At 39.0% G+C, this 18,103-nt stretch overlaps 3 protein-coding genes across 3 annotated transcripts in view; 2 read left to right on the top strand and 1 right to left on the bottom strand.

Annotated features, from left to right (window-relative positions):
- Positions 1–7,597, bottom strand: part of LOC101302569 (GTP-binding protein TypA/BipA homolog) — a 13,870-nt gene extending 6,273 nt beyond the window's left edge. The window contains exons 1-11 of the mRNA XM_004303046.1: positions 7,274–7,597; positions 7,141–7,152; positions 6,954–7,028; positions 6,687–6,837; positions 5,853–5,921; positions 5,565–5,737; positions 4,736–4,873; positions 3,850–3,975; positions 821–919; positions 429–549; positions 117–180 (exon numbers count right to left, since the gene is read on the bottom strand). Coding sequence (XP_004303094.1) covers positions 117–180; positions 429–549; positions 821–919; positions 3,850–3,975; positions 4,736–4,873; positions 5,565–5,737; positions 5,853–5,921; positions 6,687–6,837; positions 6,954–7,028; positions 7,141–7,152; positions 7,274–7,597 — 1,352 coding nt within the window. The remainder of the gene's footprint in view (positions 1–116; positions 181–428; positions 550–820; positions 920–3,849; positions 3,976–4,735; positions 4,874–5,564; positions 5,738–5,852; positions 5,922–6,686; positions 6,838–6,953; positions 7,029–7,140; positions 7,153–7,273) is intronic.
- A 253-nt stretch (positions 7,598–7,850) lies between these two features.
- LOC101292518 (DNA-directed RNA polymerase II subunit RPB7-like) lies at positions 7,851–9,262 on the top strand. Its single transcript, XM_004303096.1, has 2 exons — positions 7,851–7,876; positions 8,306–9,262. Exon 2 carries the CDS (start codon positions 8,341–8,343, stop codon positions 8,869–8,871), a length of 531 nt encoding a protein of 176 aa, XP_004303144.1. The 5' UTR covers positions 7,851–7,876; positions 8,306–8,340; the 3' UTR covers positions 8,872–9,262.
- Positions 9,263–11,826: 2,564 nt separating this feature from the next.
- LOC101295155 (protein FAR1-RELATED SEQUENCE 5-like) lies at positions 11,827–14,932 on the top strand. The gene is made up of 7 exons (XM_004305386.1): positions 11,827–11,870; positions 12,070–13,669; positions 13,807–14,247; positions 14,354–14,452; positions 14,524–14,598; positions 14,684–14,761; positions 14,861–14,932. The coding sequence occupies exons 1-7, from the start codon at positions 11,827–11,829 to the stop codon at positions 14,930–14,932; spliced, it is 2,409 nt and encodes an 802-aa protein (XP_004305434.1).
- The last annotated feature ends 3,171 nt before the right edge of the window (positions 14,933–18,103 follow it).

Below are 18,103 nucleotides of genomic sequence, written 5' to 3' on the forward strand. Positions count from 1 at the left end.
AGAGAGAGAGAGAGAGAGATTAAATATTTCACATGGGAACTCTGTATATATAAAATGGACAGGATTGCACTAGCAATAAATCAACCAGTGCCTTGCATAAGCATCGTGGAACTCACATCACTTTGGGTGGTGACACAGAGAGCTCGAATCCTTCACGCCTCATATTCTCAATTAAGATACCTGTTTTGCAAAACATGAAAACTGCATTTAAAATATGTTTAAACCCAAGCGCCAATGAAATGTAAAGATGCCAGTTGATGAGAACCCTCCAATTTGTCATAAACCCAAGTGCCAATGAAATGAAAAGATGCAAGTGGATGAGAACTCTGTCAATTAAAAGCCTAAGTTCACCTATTTAGTCGGTGCTCCCTAATCTTTTATATAAACAGATACTGATAAAAAAAGTTGCAAACTAATGAGGAACCAACCAAGTTGAAGTTCTCCCCTCCCCTGAACTTCGAATGACTCTGATAAGCCTGGGAGGACATTAATGGCAAGATTTGTTTCTGCTTCAGCTGATAGCCTATCTCCAATCTTTCCTCCGGTCAGCTACAACACATCACAATATGTCAGATAATGTAGGGTGGTTCAAAGGTGAACCTGGTTCTTGCAACCCTAAAATTATCTTGCAGTTAAGTTGTACTCCTCAATTATAATAGCACAGAACTACCTAAAGGAACATATGGGTCGTATTGGCATGTTAAATAAAACACCAACATGAAGAGTTATCACTATAATAACTGATATATTGTGTCGGTACATATATATTCTGTGTAGATATAATAACTGAGGACTGCAACAACAAATAATCATGACTTACATGGGTACCATCACGACCAGCTAATGGAGAGTCATTGACACCAAAAGTCATGGAAATAGTTGGAGGATCCAACTCCACAGTTGGTAATGCAGTCATTACCTATTAGACATAATGAAAAGTCAGGTTTCAAACAACTGTACCTGAGAAATACACCGTTAATTAAATAGAATGATGCTACGGTTCCATGGGAAAACGGAATTGCACAGCATTATATATGTTCTGCATTTTTTTTAAGAGGGTTTTAGCTAAATAAATAACTGAATTTGAATAACAAACACAAAAAACAAAAAAAAAACAAAAAAAGGAGAAACAAGAATTTATTGCCAAGAAAAAAGAGAGAATAAGAGAACTCATGGGAACAGAAAACTTCAGCCTTAACAAGCTCAAAAAACAAGCAACCGCCTAGAACAAAAAGAAAAGAAAAAATAAGAGTGAACTTGAAATCCAGATAAATTATTGAACTACCGCCGTCCAGTCCGTAAGAAAAGCTGTGACAGAGAAAGCTTTGAGTTCAGAAGTAACTGAAGCCCAGCCACAGTTCAAGAGACAGGACCAAGACATAAGTCTGTATCATGTGGAAAACAAGCGCACCAGAGGTTTAAGATAGAGGCAAGAAAGACAAAGGATATATGGAGAGATTACTGAGAAGTAGATAGCAGTCCCTTTAAGTATTAGGAAAGAAGTTTTTAAAAAATTACAAAATTAGATAATTACTCTACCCTAAAGCTCATCCACCCTTGTACCTCTTATCTCTTTTTCTATTTAACTTTTGTCTTAACCCCTTGTCCCTGTACAATCTTCAAATTTCCTCTATTTTCCATCCAAAGCACTCAAACGACAGCTAACACAATGCACCCCAAAATAACTTTGGCTTCCTACTTTGCCAAAACCACGATGTCATGTGCTTAATGCCTTAATAGAGCAAGACACCTGGCTGGGATCTCCCTACTCAACCTGGTTTCCACAAACAACTTCTCCCCAACACGAAAGCAACCACACTGCACAAAAAGCATGATCTAGACTCTCACCCTGCATTTGTACATGACACACCAGTGGGGCGAAGAAAAACACCAACTTGGCCTTCTCGCTAAAGCAAGTTGCTGTGATTACCTCCCATGCTCCACCAACCAGCCAAAACTGTTAATCATGAGCAGAACCTTTGTATTCCTACGAACTTAAGGTAAGAAAACTGGACCTAAGTTATCATCCTCCAAAAATCTTCCAAACGAGAAACTGACAGCAGTTATCATGACTACAGATTCCATCTCATCCGATCCACCTATTAGTGTTCCAATTTAACTCTTACTAATAACACCAACAGTGAAGATAACTTCCTTAACTCTTCATCCTTTATTTTTCTTCTAAAACCAAAATGACAGCTCACAGCCACAAGAAAAAGCATTTGGTATTGCTCATTTTTTCTATTGTTATGTTGTGGATACTTGAACCTAATAATCTCAATGGTCCTGGGAACATTGGTGCAAGTGTCGGCCCAAACCCAAGAAGTTTTCCCAAAATATCCCTTTTTCCCCATTACCAACTACAAGCTTAAAGGACTGCAAAAACAGACTCATTACAGCAGAAACTCTAATGTCTTCCACTCAATTTCAATAACCCACTTAGCATCCCACCCATTTTCATGTGAACCATACTTGCTTCTGATTACAGCATTCAACAAAGATATCAAGCTTTCACAAAGCCTTTTCCCCACAATATGACACAGCATGCATACACCCCCCAGGTGGAGTCTCAAACGCGATATCCCCGAAAATATTAAAATTGAAACTATAAAAAGGCACAAAAGACTTTTCCTAGCTATATACTGTAACATATATATATATACCCACACACACACAGAGTATCATGTGTGGACGTCCGCACGGCTCTTAAAGTGTGGACGTCCCTCCTTTCGCCACCGTACGGCACCGGCGAGGGCGCGCCTCCACCCCAGCGAACTCCAGCAGCTTCCCCGACCACTTTCCATCACCGGCGAGTCCGCCGAATTCCAATTTTCCGGCCAGATTGACTTTGTTTGAAGTTTTGGGTGATCTGGCGGGAAAACTGGAATTCGGCGGACTCGCCGGGGAGGGAAAGTGGTCGGGAACGCTGCTGGAGTCCGCTGGGGTGGAGGCGCGCCCTCGCCGGCGCCGTACGGTGGTGAACGGAGGGACGTCCGCACTTTAAGGCGGTGCGGACGTCCGTATCTGAAACGGACTGTGTGTGTGTGTGTGTGTATATACAGCCCTTCTCGGCTGCGGACATCCGCACCAACGGTTTTGGTGCGGATTTCTATTTTTGCACCACTTTCCGATCGAATTTCCTCATCTCCACCATCTAGTATCTAGATAATATTGTCTAGATCATCTCTGCAAAATTTCAGCCAATTTGGTCATCGTTAAGGCCCTCAAACTCGAGTTTTTCTGGTATGAACACAACCGGACAGAATTCAGTCCGTCCATTTGTTTTTCGAGTTTGAAGGTCTTAACGATCACCAAATTGGCTGAAAATTTGCAGAGATGATCTACACAATATTATCTAGATACTAGACGGTGGAGATGAGGAAATTCGATCGGAAAGTAGTGCAAAAATGGAAATCCGCACCAAAAAATTGGTGCGGACGTCCGCAGCTGAGAAAAATCCTATATATATATATATTACCATCTATAATTTCCTAATAGCAACTAGCAGCAGTTTTGAACAACCTGGGTAAAAGAGGATCAACTAAAATACCAGCAACCACTAGCAGGAACACATGTATCAAGAGCTGAAAACCTTTCGGGCCACCAAACTTTGTACGAGACCCAAGCCTTCCATAATATCCAGTCCAGTTAAGTTTGTAATTGTTATTTATGTATTTTAAATTACAATATCCTTCATATGGAAAACAAAACAAAACAAAAAAACAATAAAAAGAAGAAGAAACTATTTATGGTATCTTCTGCTGCTTATGTGAAACCAAAATTAGAGATTAAAGAAGATACAAAAGTCTATAGCTAATTCCAAATGAAGTTTATATTACACGAACACACCTCAACGCTAGTGACTGTATGGCCAATAGATGGACTCGCTAACCCAGCCATTGATATTATGTCACCAGCTCCAGCACTGTCAATGAGAACCATATTTGTTCCCTTCTTTTTCATCAGTTTCACAACCTACAAGAATTAGCAGGTCTCATGTTACTAGCCACCCTCCATGTATGATGATAAAATACCAAAAATTACTCAAAATAAACTTTAACGTTGAGCATTCCAATTTTCCCTTTTAATAATGTGAAAGATTTTAGCTCAAGTTTGAGTCTCAAAGAAAATATGTGGATACAGATAGGTTTAGCTGAAGCATCTTATAGTTCTTTAAATTTCTAAACCTTTCATAAAGCAAAACAAGCCTTCTATACAAGTAAAGTAACGTTCACATAAAATCCTTCATGTGGTGTTGGTATTGTGCTCATGAGAAGAAAAGGCATTTTGGTTTCAAACAAACCATGGTACATCTAAATGATTTATCCTTCTCTGAGAGCAGAAGATGCTTCGAAAGTTGTCTATTTTCATCTTAGTTTGAGAAAAGTATAATTATAAAAAAAATAAAGATTATAAATAAATTTTCAAAAAGATGAGAAAGATGTAGTCAAAGGTTACCAAGGGGAAAACCTTAAAAGAGCCATCTCAGGCAAGTCAAATTAACTGACCCATCACATATTCACATATACACGGTACAAACGTACATAGATGAGAACCAGTATTTTGAAATGGTGAGAGCTATACAAAGTTATGGCTAAATATCTTCTTTTTTTCTGAGAAGGAAAAAAAAATCATCACTAAACTTAGTCCTAAATCATCACTAAAAAAAATCATCACTGTTCTCAAACAAAATACCTGCTCTTAACTTCAATGAGGCAAATATAGAATCAAGTACCTTCCCTTCTTCAATTTTCTCAACCCCAGAATCTTTGTTACGAAGACCATGAACTCTGTCACCAACGCGAACGCAGCCAGAAGAAACCCGTCCAGTCAGTATTCGCCCAAGGTAGAAGTCCTTTTCCATCATGGAAACCTTAATACAATGTCAATACATGCTATTTAATTAGCACAACACTATGACCATCAAAGATAATGAGCAGCAAAGAAGACAAATAAATCATTTAGTTCTTTAGTTGTAAGGCATGCTTTTGGCTTGGCTACTTGAAAACTTGCATTTGTATAAAAAATGTGAGATTAATAATCGGATTATTTAACAAAAATTTCTATAGTCTACTTTCTTTTAAGACTCAATTAGAGAAAGCATCACTACTATGCCACAGAATAATATTTATGAAAAAAAATAAAAAATTGAAGAAACCCTTTCGTTTCCTATGTAGTCACTCTGCCAAAAGAAAGTGACATAAACTACTGTCTAGCACATTCTCATTGCAAACATGCCGCGAAATTACTGTTTACAGGTGACTTACACCAACACCAAGAAATATTTATGTGATGCGGTAATAAGTAAAACACAGGATCTTGTTTAGTATGCCCAATCAGAAAATGAATATATGCCTCAATCAGAAAATGAAATTATGCATATCATAAGATAAAACAAAATTTTCCCATGACTGTAACATCAAGATAGACTTTGAACTAACAAACTAGCAAAAAAATGTAAATAATATCCACTCAACCAAAATAAACCAAAAGTGTCCATATGATGGGGCAGCAGGGAAGAGATAAAAAAGCAAATACAGGATCTTTAATAGTTGAATACCAACCAGCATTTGGAAAGGTGCCTCGATGTTTGCATTTGGTGGGGGAACATGTCTGATAATAGCATCAAGTAGCTGTGACATGTTTCTTGAATCAGCAGGAGGTTCTTTAGTGAAAGTAGATGAAGCCCATCCTTCTTTAGCAGAAGCATATAGCACAGGAAAATCTAGCTGTTCCTCTAATCAATAATAAGAATCTTTGGTTTAGTTTTTTATCTAATCTATAGGAGTTGGGAGAGTAAATATCAACAAATTAAGTGGTAACAGTCAATTATACTTCTTATAATATCACACCTGTAGCACCAAGATTTGCAAAAAGATCAAATACCAGACTCTCAACTTCATCGCACATCTCCTCAGTAACTGCATAAACAATAACCAAGCACTTGAAAAATAATCTACATAAAATTTTGCATATATAGGGGGTGCATTACATACAAACACACATTGAGATTGAATTTACAGAGGCAACAGAAAAACTTAGCCACATATTCTCATTCATATACAATCAACATCTGTCTGTTGTTTCACAAGTGTGTGCATTCCATAAATACAGCATTAGTCCTGATGGTGGGATTTTGTTGAACAAACCTGACTAACCCAAATTAGACTAAAATTTATGATGGCACATGTGTGAAACTATTTCAAGACATTATATTGAGTAGATAAAATAATTTTTCCCCACCCAATCCATGATGCCGGTGAGATTTTGTGACCTTGACGGTGTCAGTTGGTCCAAAATAACCAAAGCACAACTCACCGTAAGGCGTAAGACATGGATGGAACACAAAGACAATCCATGATTTCTGTTATTATCGACTAACTGATAAAGTTATAATAAACGATCCATCATAATCTACATGTACTTACGGCCATTGTTAATTCTTTTATTCCTCTGTAAATCTGTTCATATAATGATATCAGTTGATAAGAATTTCATAACGTCAAACTGTTGCTTGAATCAAGGAATTCACCCAGCGCGCTGGAGCTACAACGACTTTGGTATATTTCATATTAGTCTTTCCCCTACATGTTTTCTCTTAATTAGTTTTAGCTTTTTCCACTACAGTGTTATTCATGCAACTGTTTCACTAGCACGTATTACAATATGAAGATGAGAGTAAGTACCTGCAGGCCGATCTACTTTGTTCAGAAGAAGAATAGGACGCAGCCCGTATTTCAAGGCTTTGGCAAGTACAAACTTAGTCTGTGCAAGCGGACCTTCCCCGGCATCAACAACTAAAACTGCACCTTCCACCATACCAACGACCCGCTCAACCTATATCCATCCATTGCAGAAAACCAATCAAATGACCACTTAAAATCCAAAAAGAAAATGCATATAATTGAAAAAAGGAATACAAAGCCGGCAAATGAGTCACTCTAGTGGCATACTTCTCCACCAAAGTCGGCATGTCCAGGCGTATCAACCATGTTTAACTCATTCTCCTTCCAGAAAATCGAAGTAACCTGCAATAATTACACACATTGTTGATGAATATTGATCCAAACATAAGTAAAATTATCCATAATAGTCGAAGATAAGTATTTGGAACATGTTAAATACGACTATATGGATCACAAATCTAGTTACCTATAAAAATTAACTTTAAAAATTTGAATGCATTTCCAATTTTCTCATGAAACAAAACAGATCCTTGAATTCAAATTTGCATCACATTTGTGTAGTAATGAGAGTGAAGTGATGGAGGGACCTTGGAGGCGATAGTGATGCCGCGCTCGCGCTCGAGGCTGATGGAATCCATGGCGCGTTCGTGGGGGATGTCGGCGCCGCACTGGCGGAGGAGGCGGTCCATCAGCGTGGTCTTGCCGTGGTCAACGTGAGCGATGACCGCCACGTTGCGGAGGCGGGCCGGGTCCAGCAAGCTGCTCTGAAGAGTTGCATCGGAGGCCGCGGTGGCCGCCGAGAAGGCGCGGGCGATGGCGGAGGGACGGAGGAGGTAGGGTTTCGACGGAGAGGAAGAGAGAGTGTTGCGCGTGGAGGAGGACCAGAGAGAGCGAAGCAACGGCCCCGCCATTTCTCAAAGACTGATACTCCAAATCAATCGCTTCACTTTGCCTGCCTTTGGGTTTAAACCTGTTTCATAGGGTTTAACATTTTTCCTTTTTCTTTTTTGTTTCTTTTTATTTCTTTAAAAAGAAAATTAAAAATTAAAAAAAAAAAAAAAAAAAAGAACCTATTTACTGTGTCGACCCTTTTAAACCTAAATAAATCCCCAATCCCAAATTTGAGAGTTTCTCCAGAAGGACAGCATCTCTGTATTCTCAAAACCTAAAGCAAAGGCTTGGTTGGGTAAGTAAGTCTCCACGCTCTCTACAGTTGAAGGGGTTCTGTTCTCCATGTCTTTTATTTTCATTGACCCACAATTTGCTTATCGATCTAACCATCTCTTCTTATATCCTCTCTTGATTCATCTATCAGAGACTCGATTGAATTTGTTCCCTATTTAAATTGAGGTCGCCGCCAATTTTCGTTTGGGTTGTCCAGTTATCCGGTTATAAAACGCTGTAGGATTAAGGGATATGATTTTAGGTTTTTGATGTAGATTGCTATTTATCCGGTTTGCATTAGTTGATACTTGAATCACTGAATATCGAGCGGATTCTGAGATTTTTAAAGGTTCTAGTGCATGGATTACTGTAAACAATCACGGAAGCATCTCATCTGTTGATACTTTCACTAAAAGTTCCTTAATGTGTTTGTTAATTCAATTTGTTTCATTCAGGTGCTTTGGAATTTCGACCAAAAAGAAGAAGAAAAATGTTTTTCCATATAGTCTTGGAGAGGAACATGCAGCTTCATCCTCGCCACTTTGGCCGCAATCTCCGGGAAAATCTGGTGGCCAAGCTCATGAAGGATGTTGAAGGAACTTGCAGTGGCCAACATGGGTTTGTGGTTGCCATAACAGGAATTGAGAACATTGGGAAAGGGCTAATTCGGGATGGTACAGGGTTTGTTTCATTCCCAGTCAAGTATCAGTGTGTTGTGTTCAGACCATTTAAAGGAGAGATCTTAGAAGCTGTGGTTACAATGGTGAACAAGATGGGTTTTTTTGCTGAGGCTGGGCCGGTACAAATCTTTGTTTCCAACCATTTGATACCGGACGACATGGAGTTTCAGTCTGGTGATATGCCAAACTATACAACATCAGATGGATCTGTTAAGATTCAGAAAGATAGCGAAGTGCGGTTGAAGATAATTGGAACCCGAGTAGATGCCACTGAAATTTTCTGCATTGGTACCATCAAAGATGATTTCTTGGGTGTCATTAATGATCCCGCGAGTGTGTAGGAAATGCATACCCAGAGATAACAGTAGAGAAGAGTAATGGAGTCACTTTGTCCAGGTTCAAACACCATGTAAACCTTGTGGGTTCTAGGATTTATAGACCTGCAAATGTAATGCAGTGAATGATCACCATGAGGAACTTTTTAAGTGTGAGAGTTAGCAAGCAAATGCATTGACTTTAAGTCTAGTTTGTTTTTGTTGAACTCTATTGGATAGTCATTGTAATGATGATGATTGGTTACCTCTTGAACATTTAGCTCTCTCTTTTTTTTCTGGGTAAAGGGGTTTGGACTCCATTTAGCTAAAATTTGATGAATTGGGAAATTTTGGTAGAGACAAAGTCTCATCAAAGGATTGTGTGGTAGATTTTGGTAGTCTTACTTAAAAGTAAATGTCTGTAGAATAGTTCTTATTAGTTGAAACTGTGTTATTCTAGGATAGCAGCAATTTTTTCTTTTCTCTGTGATAATCTTTTCTTTTAGTTCAGTATTAGTTAAGAATCTTATATTCCAGATTGCTGCTTTTTCCTGGAGGAGCTTGAACAATACTGATATGTCGAGGTTTTTCTTTTACACGAGTAAGAGAGATAAGTGTTTGTACTCTATTACAGCTTTCGATATGATATATGCAGTGACTTGAAGCTTTTGTCTCACAGTAAGCCACTTTACTCCGGAAAGGACTATGGGTTCCACTGACTCCTGATGTCTCAACGAAGCAACTCCATATCACAGATAAGCATTTACATGCTAGTTACCAGTGTTCCAAGTTGCTATGTGTTCCAAGTTGCTATACATAATCAACATGTCAAAAAAACTTTCTGTAAGCAAACAAAACAGCTTTTCTGCTGACAACCATATGCTTCATAGTTTAGTACTGTAGTTATAGATGTCAGCATGGTGATAAGTGAAACCATTCTCATATATGATTACTTGTGTGTGGATGTGCGCTATTGTGATGATATTTCTTGTGTGCTAAATTGTTTATATTTGCCACAAGTATTTGTGTTCTATTTCAACAGGATTGGTGTTAAACTGCCAATGCCGTGGGAATTGTTTTAGCATCTCCTCAACTTGTTTAGACTGAGAATCGGCCGCATGTGGTGTTATGGTTAAGAACTGTGGAAGTGTGTATTCAATCCGCATACTAAACATAACCAGAGGAAAGAAAATTTTCTTTGGCTGACCAAGTTTGGGGAGTTTTCTTTGGGTTCTTTCAAATATGAGAATGTTACCGTGCCAGCTGCAATGGACCAGAGACAGAAGGGAGCTGTGAAGACCAAGGCTAATGTGGTATGCAATACCATTTAGTCTTTACACTAGAATTAGCTTTATAGCAGATGGCAACAGCAGATGCTTCATGCTGAAGGTGGAAACTATTCTAATTAAACAGTCAAATCCAATTCGATGATCAGTAGTTATTTTAAGTAGACATTTGGCAGTAAGCTACAACAAATAAACTGATATTTGTAACAAAATCCATGCAGAAGCTATGTTTTAAGTTTTAACTGATTTGAATCATAAACTCTCTTACCATTCAAATTATTCAAGATAAACAGATAAGAATACTCTACATCAACCGCTCCCCTCTTTTTCAGATCAGATCAGAACAAGGTGAGTGAAATGATCTAATATCTTCAATATCTCGATGTTAAGAATTTGATATCTGCAGATGCCCTGGGGAAACTCTTTAATAAAGCAATGGTATCATCTAGGAAATTGGGAGGAAGACTTCTGCTCCACAGAGAGCTAATAATCATTTCTTGCAGGCCATTTCCATATTTAAGCAAAAGCTCTGCAAAAGCGACTGCATTCTCAGATATATTACCAGCAAGAATAATACTGACCACCTTTATGTGACTGAGCCCCTTCCTTAAATATTGATGAGCCTCAGCTTTCAACAAACTGTTGTTCCACTTACCGTATTCTAGAGACAAAATCTCAAGGGTGTGGACTACGGGAGAGCCCTTCAACAGGCATGCTATACCCCGGATACATCCTTTCTTCATTCCGGAATAATGAAAAATGATTTGCAAAGTTTCAAGTTTTCCAAATAAGAAAGGTAGACCATCAAATTTAAAACAAATATCTGACAGAACCGGGAGGCATTGATCCGATATATAAAGCATTTCAACTTGGGATGAATGGGAAAGAAGATTGATAACACTTCTATGATATATCTTTGTTGTTGTAAAGCTTGACCGATTCAAATGACCAATGCTAGATGATTTGGGCGTAGGAAAGCTCAGGATGGAACACTTCCCGGTAATGTCATTGCCCCAATACAAGTATTTTAGATTCGGGGCAGAAATGTCGACCCAGCCATCGATGCAATTTCCATAACAACCCAAGTGCTCTTCTTTCCCAGATATGTGGATGCTATATAGTCGACCCAATCCCACAACCGTTACATAATTTAGGTTCGGACAGCAAATTTTGAGAGCAGTCATTCCTCTACACGACAATATGCTCAATCTTCTTAGAAAAGGGAATGAAGAAACAAACAAAAAAATCCTCACCTGAAAAAGCACTATCCGAGAAATCCACATGAGTGAGAGACAAGTCTTGGAGAGCAAGGAGATAAGACCAAACAACATAAGTAGAGGGAAACCCTAGCCATGCCTTTGATCTCCCACAGCTACTACTCCTTAATGTGTGGCAGTTAAGCCGACATTGAGGCAACTTAGATTGGGATCCGACTCCTCTAAAGTGAGGAGTCCGTGAAGTTAGTCTAAGTTCATAAAATCCACACTCTTTATCTAATCTAAGGGTTATGAGCAGGACACGTCACTCTTGGATTAATTTAGGTTAACCCATGGTTAACTTTGGTAAACTGCCGTCAACTACGTAACAAAAAAAAAAAAAGGTTTTACGTCTTCTGTTATAACACGTCCAACTGCTATCTTCCTTCCGCACTGCTCTGCTGTTCTTCCAAGCTGCTCTTTTGTTGTTATGTGCGACAATGGAAACTCGTCCATGGTTGCAAGAAGGCACAAATACAAACAGGTTCCTCCTTTACAACGACCTCTAAGATACTTTATTTGATATTTGATGAGTTTTGATTTTCCTTTAACTGAATTATTAAACTGAAGTCATATAGTTCTGTTAATAAGGAATAATTAGGTTAAACTCTCTTGTTCTATATTTGTGAATTCCAGTATAGTATCTTATAGTTTTTATTTGTCTTCTTTTAATACTTATGAAGTGGGACGGATGACATTGCAAGAAATATTTTAGATGAGGGCATCAGTAAGTCTCTTGATTGGATTCCTCGAATAGGGATGCAATTTGATACCCTAGATGCTGCATTTGAATTTTGGAAGAACTACGGAGGCCGAACTGGTTTTGGGGTCCGAAAAATGTATGCAAACAAGAGTCGAAGAGATGGACAAATTACTACAGTCAGATATGTGTGCGCAAAAGAGGGTCATCGAGTACCAGATAAACGTGATCATCTAACAAAGACCCCTAGAGCAGAAACAAGAACAGAATGTCTTGTACGCTTGGGACTGCAATTCAATAGAGAAAGTAGCAAGTTTGAAGTTCATGATTTTGTGAGTGAGCATAACCATGTTCTGCATACTGAGGAAACATGTTTCATGATTCCAACTCAACGGAATCTAGTAGATGGCCAAACTGTTCATATTGATTTTGCGACTGACTCTGGACTTAAGCCAAAGGCTGCACACCAATTTTTCAGTCAACAAGTTGGTGGGAGGGAAAATTTGGGATACACTGAAAGAGATCAAAAAAATTACTTGAGAAGTAAGCGCCAAAAGGACATGGCCTATGGAGAAGCGGGGAGTCTCTTGAGATATTTACACAACCAATCTTGTGAGAACCCCTCATTTCAATATGCTGTACAACTGGATAGTGAAGAACAGATTACAAATATTTTTTGGGCAGATACAAGGATGATTATTGCTTATGCTCATTTCGGAGATGTCATTACTTTCGACACCACATATAGTACTAATAAAGAATATAGGCCTTTTGGGGTATTTGCTGGGTTTAATCATCACAGAGAGACTGTAATATTTGGGGCTGCTCTCCTTTATGATGAGACCGCTGAATCTTTTAAGTGGCTGTTCCAGACATTCCTAGAAGCACATAAGCAAAAAACGCCGAAGACTATATTTACAGACCAAGATCCGGCAATGGCAAAGGCATTGTCTGAGGTGCTTCCAGATACATTTCACGGATTATGTAGTTGGCATATAATGCAAAATGGAATTAAGCATTTGGGATACCTGATGAAGGAAGGCTCATATTTTCTTACAGAATTTTCAACATGCATGTATGAGCACGAGGAAGTGGAAGAATTTGAAGATGCTTGGAGTGCTATGCTAGACAGATATAATGTTCGCACCAATCCATGGTTGCTGAAGACATATGAAATTAAGGAGAAATGGGCTAAATGTCACATGAAAGAGGTGTTTACCATTGGAATGCGAAGTACACAGCTTAGTGAAAGCCTTAACAGTGATTTGAAAGATCACTTGAAGTCAGACATGGATATCATACGCTTTTTCAATCAGTTTGAAAGAGTCGCTGATGATAAGCACTATAAGGAGCTAGAAGCTGAGTATAATTCTAGACAAAAGTTACCAAGAGTGAAGGTCCAGAAATCGCCTGTACTACAACAAGCAGCGAAAGTATACACTCCAGCAATTTTTGAAAAGTATTTTCAAGAGGAATTTGATTGGTCTTCAGCAGCTATTATAAAACAGCATGAGGATTCTACTCAAACACATGAGTATACAATTGCCCTAGTAGATGAAAAGAAAAAGCATAAGGAGCATAAGGTAAAATTTCAACCTTCAGACCAGAGTGTCTTGTGCAGTTGTATGAAATTTCAGAATTTTGGAATTTTGTGTTGTCATGCTTTGAAAGTTCTTGATGTATGGGATATAAAAAAATTCCTGAGCAATATATTCTTAAGAGGTGGACCAGGGAGGCAAGAAATGAGGTTGTTGCAAGCATGAATGAGACCAATGTAGTGGATGATAAGAAATTGGCTATAGGTAAGCGATATAGAAGTGCTTGCCCTATATTAGTTGATATTGCATCTAGAGCATCTGGAGATGAAAAAGCCTTTAAGTTGGTAATGAAAGTCGCACACGAGCTAAGGAAACAAGTTGAGGACATCTTTTTGAACAAACCAACAACAAGTCCTGATGAACATAATAATTCTTCACAAGGTGAAGGTGAGAGGATTGTTCAAGAAAGTCAGCTTGAAGACTTGCTTCTAAAGGTAAAAGGTCTGAAGAAGAAAACCAGTTGTAAAGGTCGCAAAAAACGCCCCAAGGCTTGGCATGAGAATATAGGCAAGAGAAAGAGAAAATATTCAAGGAAAGATAATTCAATTCAAGAATCGGATCAGGTAAATAACTTCATATTGATTGATTGCATATCATATGATCAAACATGCATATGTGAGTTTATCATGTGTAATTAATTTGTATTTTCCATTTTTTCTTATGAAGCAGGGTCAAGAAGTTGAACCACCAAAAAAGGCAAACAAGAACTCAACTGATAAGAATACATCAGTGTCTAATAATGATCAAACAGTACCTCAACAATCACAGGTGATAAAAGGATTTTGTACATTATGCACTTGAGGGTTTATTTTTTTATATTTTTTGCTCTTGTCAAACAGGTTCAAGCTCAACCATCAAGAAAGAGAAACACCAGATCGTCTAATAAAGATCAATCACTGCCTCAACCATCTGAGGTGATATATATTTTTATCATGCACATGTGATTAGAATAAAACTGATTCTAAGATCAAACATTTGCCTTTTTTGTCTTATATATAGAATCAAGAAGCTAGACCTTCAAGAAAGAGAAATAAGAAATCCTCTACTGAAAACCAATCACTACCTCAAGAGTCTCAGGTAATAGAGATTTCATTATTGATGTATGTACATGTCCTATATATGTTTATGATCTACGCAACTGAACGTCATTTTTTTATTTTCATTCTTGTCATATAGGATCAAGGAGCTCCACCATCAAGCAAGAGGAAGAAACAATTGTCCACTCGTTTAGTTGGTTATCAAACATAGCGAACTTCTATATATGTGCCGGAAATTAGATGATGATGGTTGTACTCTGTTATTGTTTTTAGTTGCTATTAAAAGTTTCATGGATCTAGAGGAAAGTAATGTACTCAAGTTTGTATGGATTATTTAAATTTGCAATAATGTTTGATAATCAGTTTTGACAATTAGAGATGCTCATGTGCATGTCAATTTTTGCTCATGTCCATATCTACAATTAGTACAATTCCTTACGAGCTTTATTTTCCAGCTTTGTCACCTTGCATTGCATTAACTTTTATATAACAACTTAGTTGATAAAGTAGGTCTTGCTTTTGCAAAAATTGAGATGAAACAAACAAGTATTTGCTTGCTTAGATATGTGTTTTCCAGTTTTGAAAACACAAAATAAGAACAATACATCTAAGAAGTGCTCAAACTACAGATGAAAAATAAAATTAGTACAGATGAAAATCAGCTTTATGAACTTTGTCAATTAATACCAAAATCATACCCCATGTTAACTTGAACAAAATCTGAAGTCAATATACAAAAATTGAGCTTGTCATTTCATCGAACACCTTATGTGCATCCCAAATGTAAAAAAATCAAACAGCTGATTTCAAAGTTTAGAAACATCAAACGGTCCTCTCTTTCATAGTACGCAGTGGGAAATTCAACTGATCCAAATCCCACAATAACTCTATTCCAAAATCAGCCAAATAGGTTTCGATTACTGAACGATCTCATCCTTAGTCCTTGATGAAGAGTAATGCCTGGGAACAGAGCATATGTTCTGAAAGTATGTATCCAGATACCAAATGTAGTGATTCGCAATAGTCCGAGTTTGTTATAATGATTCGCAACAGAGCATATGAAGACGTAAGAGCAGAACAACGCCCAGAACAACAAAAGAGCAGCTTGGAAGAACAGCAGAGCAGTGCGGAAGGAAGATAGCAGTTGGACGTGTTATAACAGAAGACATTAAAACCTTTTTTTTTTTTGTTACGTAGTTGACGGCAGTTTACCAAAGTTAACCATGGGTTAACCTAAATTAATCCAAGAGTGACGTGTCCTGCTCATAACCCTTAGATTAGATAAAGAGTGTGGATTTTATGAACTTAGACTAACTTCACGGACTCCTCACTTTAGAGGAGCCGGATCCCTTAGATTGACTTGCGCTTCTCAACCGGACACTGATCAGTAGTTCCTCATCATCAACCGTAGCCCCCTCAACTCTTTGAGGCTGATCGAGTATTCTTCTCCAGGAAGTACTGCGGTGCGGGTTCAATATGTTATAGTTTTCGTCTTTGCGAGCCAATACTGTGTTGATGATTCTTGCTCTTGCCTGCTGATGAACAGCTTCATCACCTGTGAATATTTCATGAAAGTCAAAGATGGGATAGGAAGACCATACATGACTCCATCTGCGAGATAAGACACTGGTTTGCCCAACGGATTTGAAAGGCAAGAATGAGAGTATGAGAAGCAAGATATCATCTGGGAGATCACTGATTCTGTCGGTACTGTTTTGCTTCTCATGGTGTTTGTTTTCTTCCCCCGCACTCCAATGACCTGAAAGATCACCGCTGATTCTGTTTCTCACCTGTTCATGATGGTGTTTGTTTTGTTCCTCCTCCTCCTCCTGGATCCACCGATTATGAGTGAAACAGTTAGAAAACCTATTTCCCAATGGTCGAGCATGAATTTCCAAACGACCGCTTTGCTCATCAAATAGCTAGCTATAGGCACCATAGGTGTCACGGGCCGACTTTGCGAGGGTGCAAAGAGGACCGTGCGGCACTCGCTAGCCTTTGAAAGGTAGCAAGTCAGCCTTGTGCGCACCTTGCAAGGAACAATGGAAACCACACGATATTAATATGATGCTAGCAACAAGCAAGAACACAGTTTTATATAATTGTGGAGCGAGCGGGCACTCGAATAAAAAGTTGAAATGATCTCACGGGACACAGATGATTGAATAATTCCTCTCTTTATTGATGGTAAGACGTTAGTAGGGGCTAAAGTACATGTGCTTACCTATACTAGTTCCTTAGTCCAACCGTCGCCGACTAGGAACTCCCCTACAAAGAGCATATCGGCCAAATTCTCACTTGACTGTGGGAAACATCAAAAAGCCAAGGAGGGCCAAGCTAAATAAAATAAAATACAAGAAAAATAGAAATTACAATAATGCCACTTGCACACAAGCAACCAACCATGGGCTTGACTCATGACCCTGGGCAAGGTTGCTTGTGGCATTACATGTCTTGACCCTAACATCCTCCCCCACTTAAGCTGTCGGCGCTCTCGACGACTGCCTTGGGCTTGAACTTAGCTTGAAGTCTTCAATCTTCTGCTTGAACTTCGTCAGGGCTTCGGCATTCTCCCAACAGATCTCTTCCTCGCCCATCTTCTTCCACTTCACTAAGTATTGCTGCTGGCGCACTGTAACTAGGCGGTCTCCCCGCCCCTGCTCGAACTTGTCAACTACTCTCTCGGCCAGAATCTCTTCTACCTCCTTTGGTTTGTGTGTCTTGAGCTCCACATGCTGTCGAGTAGGCTGGTTGCGGGCTTGATCTTCTGCATCAGACTGGTAAGGTTTGAGGTTGCTGACATGGAAGACATGGTGAACTTTCATCCAGGCAGGGATGTCGACTTTGTAAGAGCACTGCCCCACTTTCGAAAGGACCGGAAGTGGGCCTTCATACCTCCTGAACAACCGCTTGTCTGTGGAGCGCATATTCCTGATCTGTTCAGGGAGCAGCTTCACAAGCACCATGTCTCCTTCTCGGAACTCTCAGGGTTTGTGACTCTGATCTGCCCACTTCTTCATTCTCCTCGCAGCTTTCTCCAAGTAACTTCGAGCAATGTCCGCGTTGGCTTTCCACTCTTTGGTGAAGTTGAAAGCCCGCGGGTTTTTCCCCTTGTATACCTCCTGCACCGTATGAGGCAAGAGTGGTTGCTGGCCAGTCACCACTTCAAACGCGCTCTTGTTGGTGGCTGAACTCTTCTTCGAATTGAAACAGAACTGGGCCACATCTAGTAACTCCACCCAGTTCTTCATATTTGCATGAACAAAGTGCCTCAAGTATTCTTCCAACATTGCATTGAATCTCTCAGTCTGCCCATCCGTCTGAGGGTGATAACTTGAGGAGATGTTGAGTTCAGACCCCAGTAGCTTGAACAACTACTGTC

The sequence above is a fragment of the Fragaria vesca genome, linkage group LG6 (genome assembly GCF_000184155.1).
Source record: "Fragaria vesca subsp. vesca linkage group LG6, FraVesHawaii_1.0, whole genome shotgun sequence".
Taxonomy (NCBI): Eukaryota; Viridiplantae; Streptophyta; class Magnoliopsida; order Rosales; family Rosaceae; genus Fragaria; species Fragaria vesca.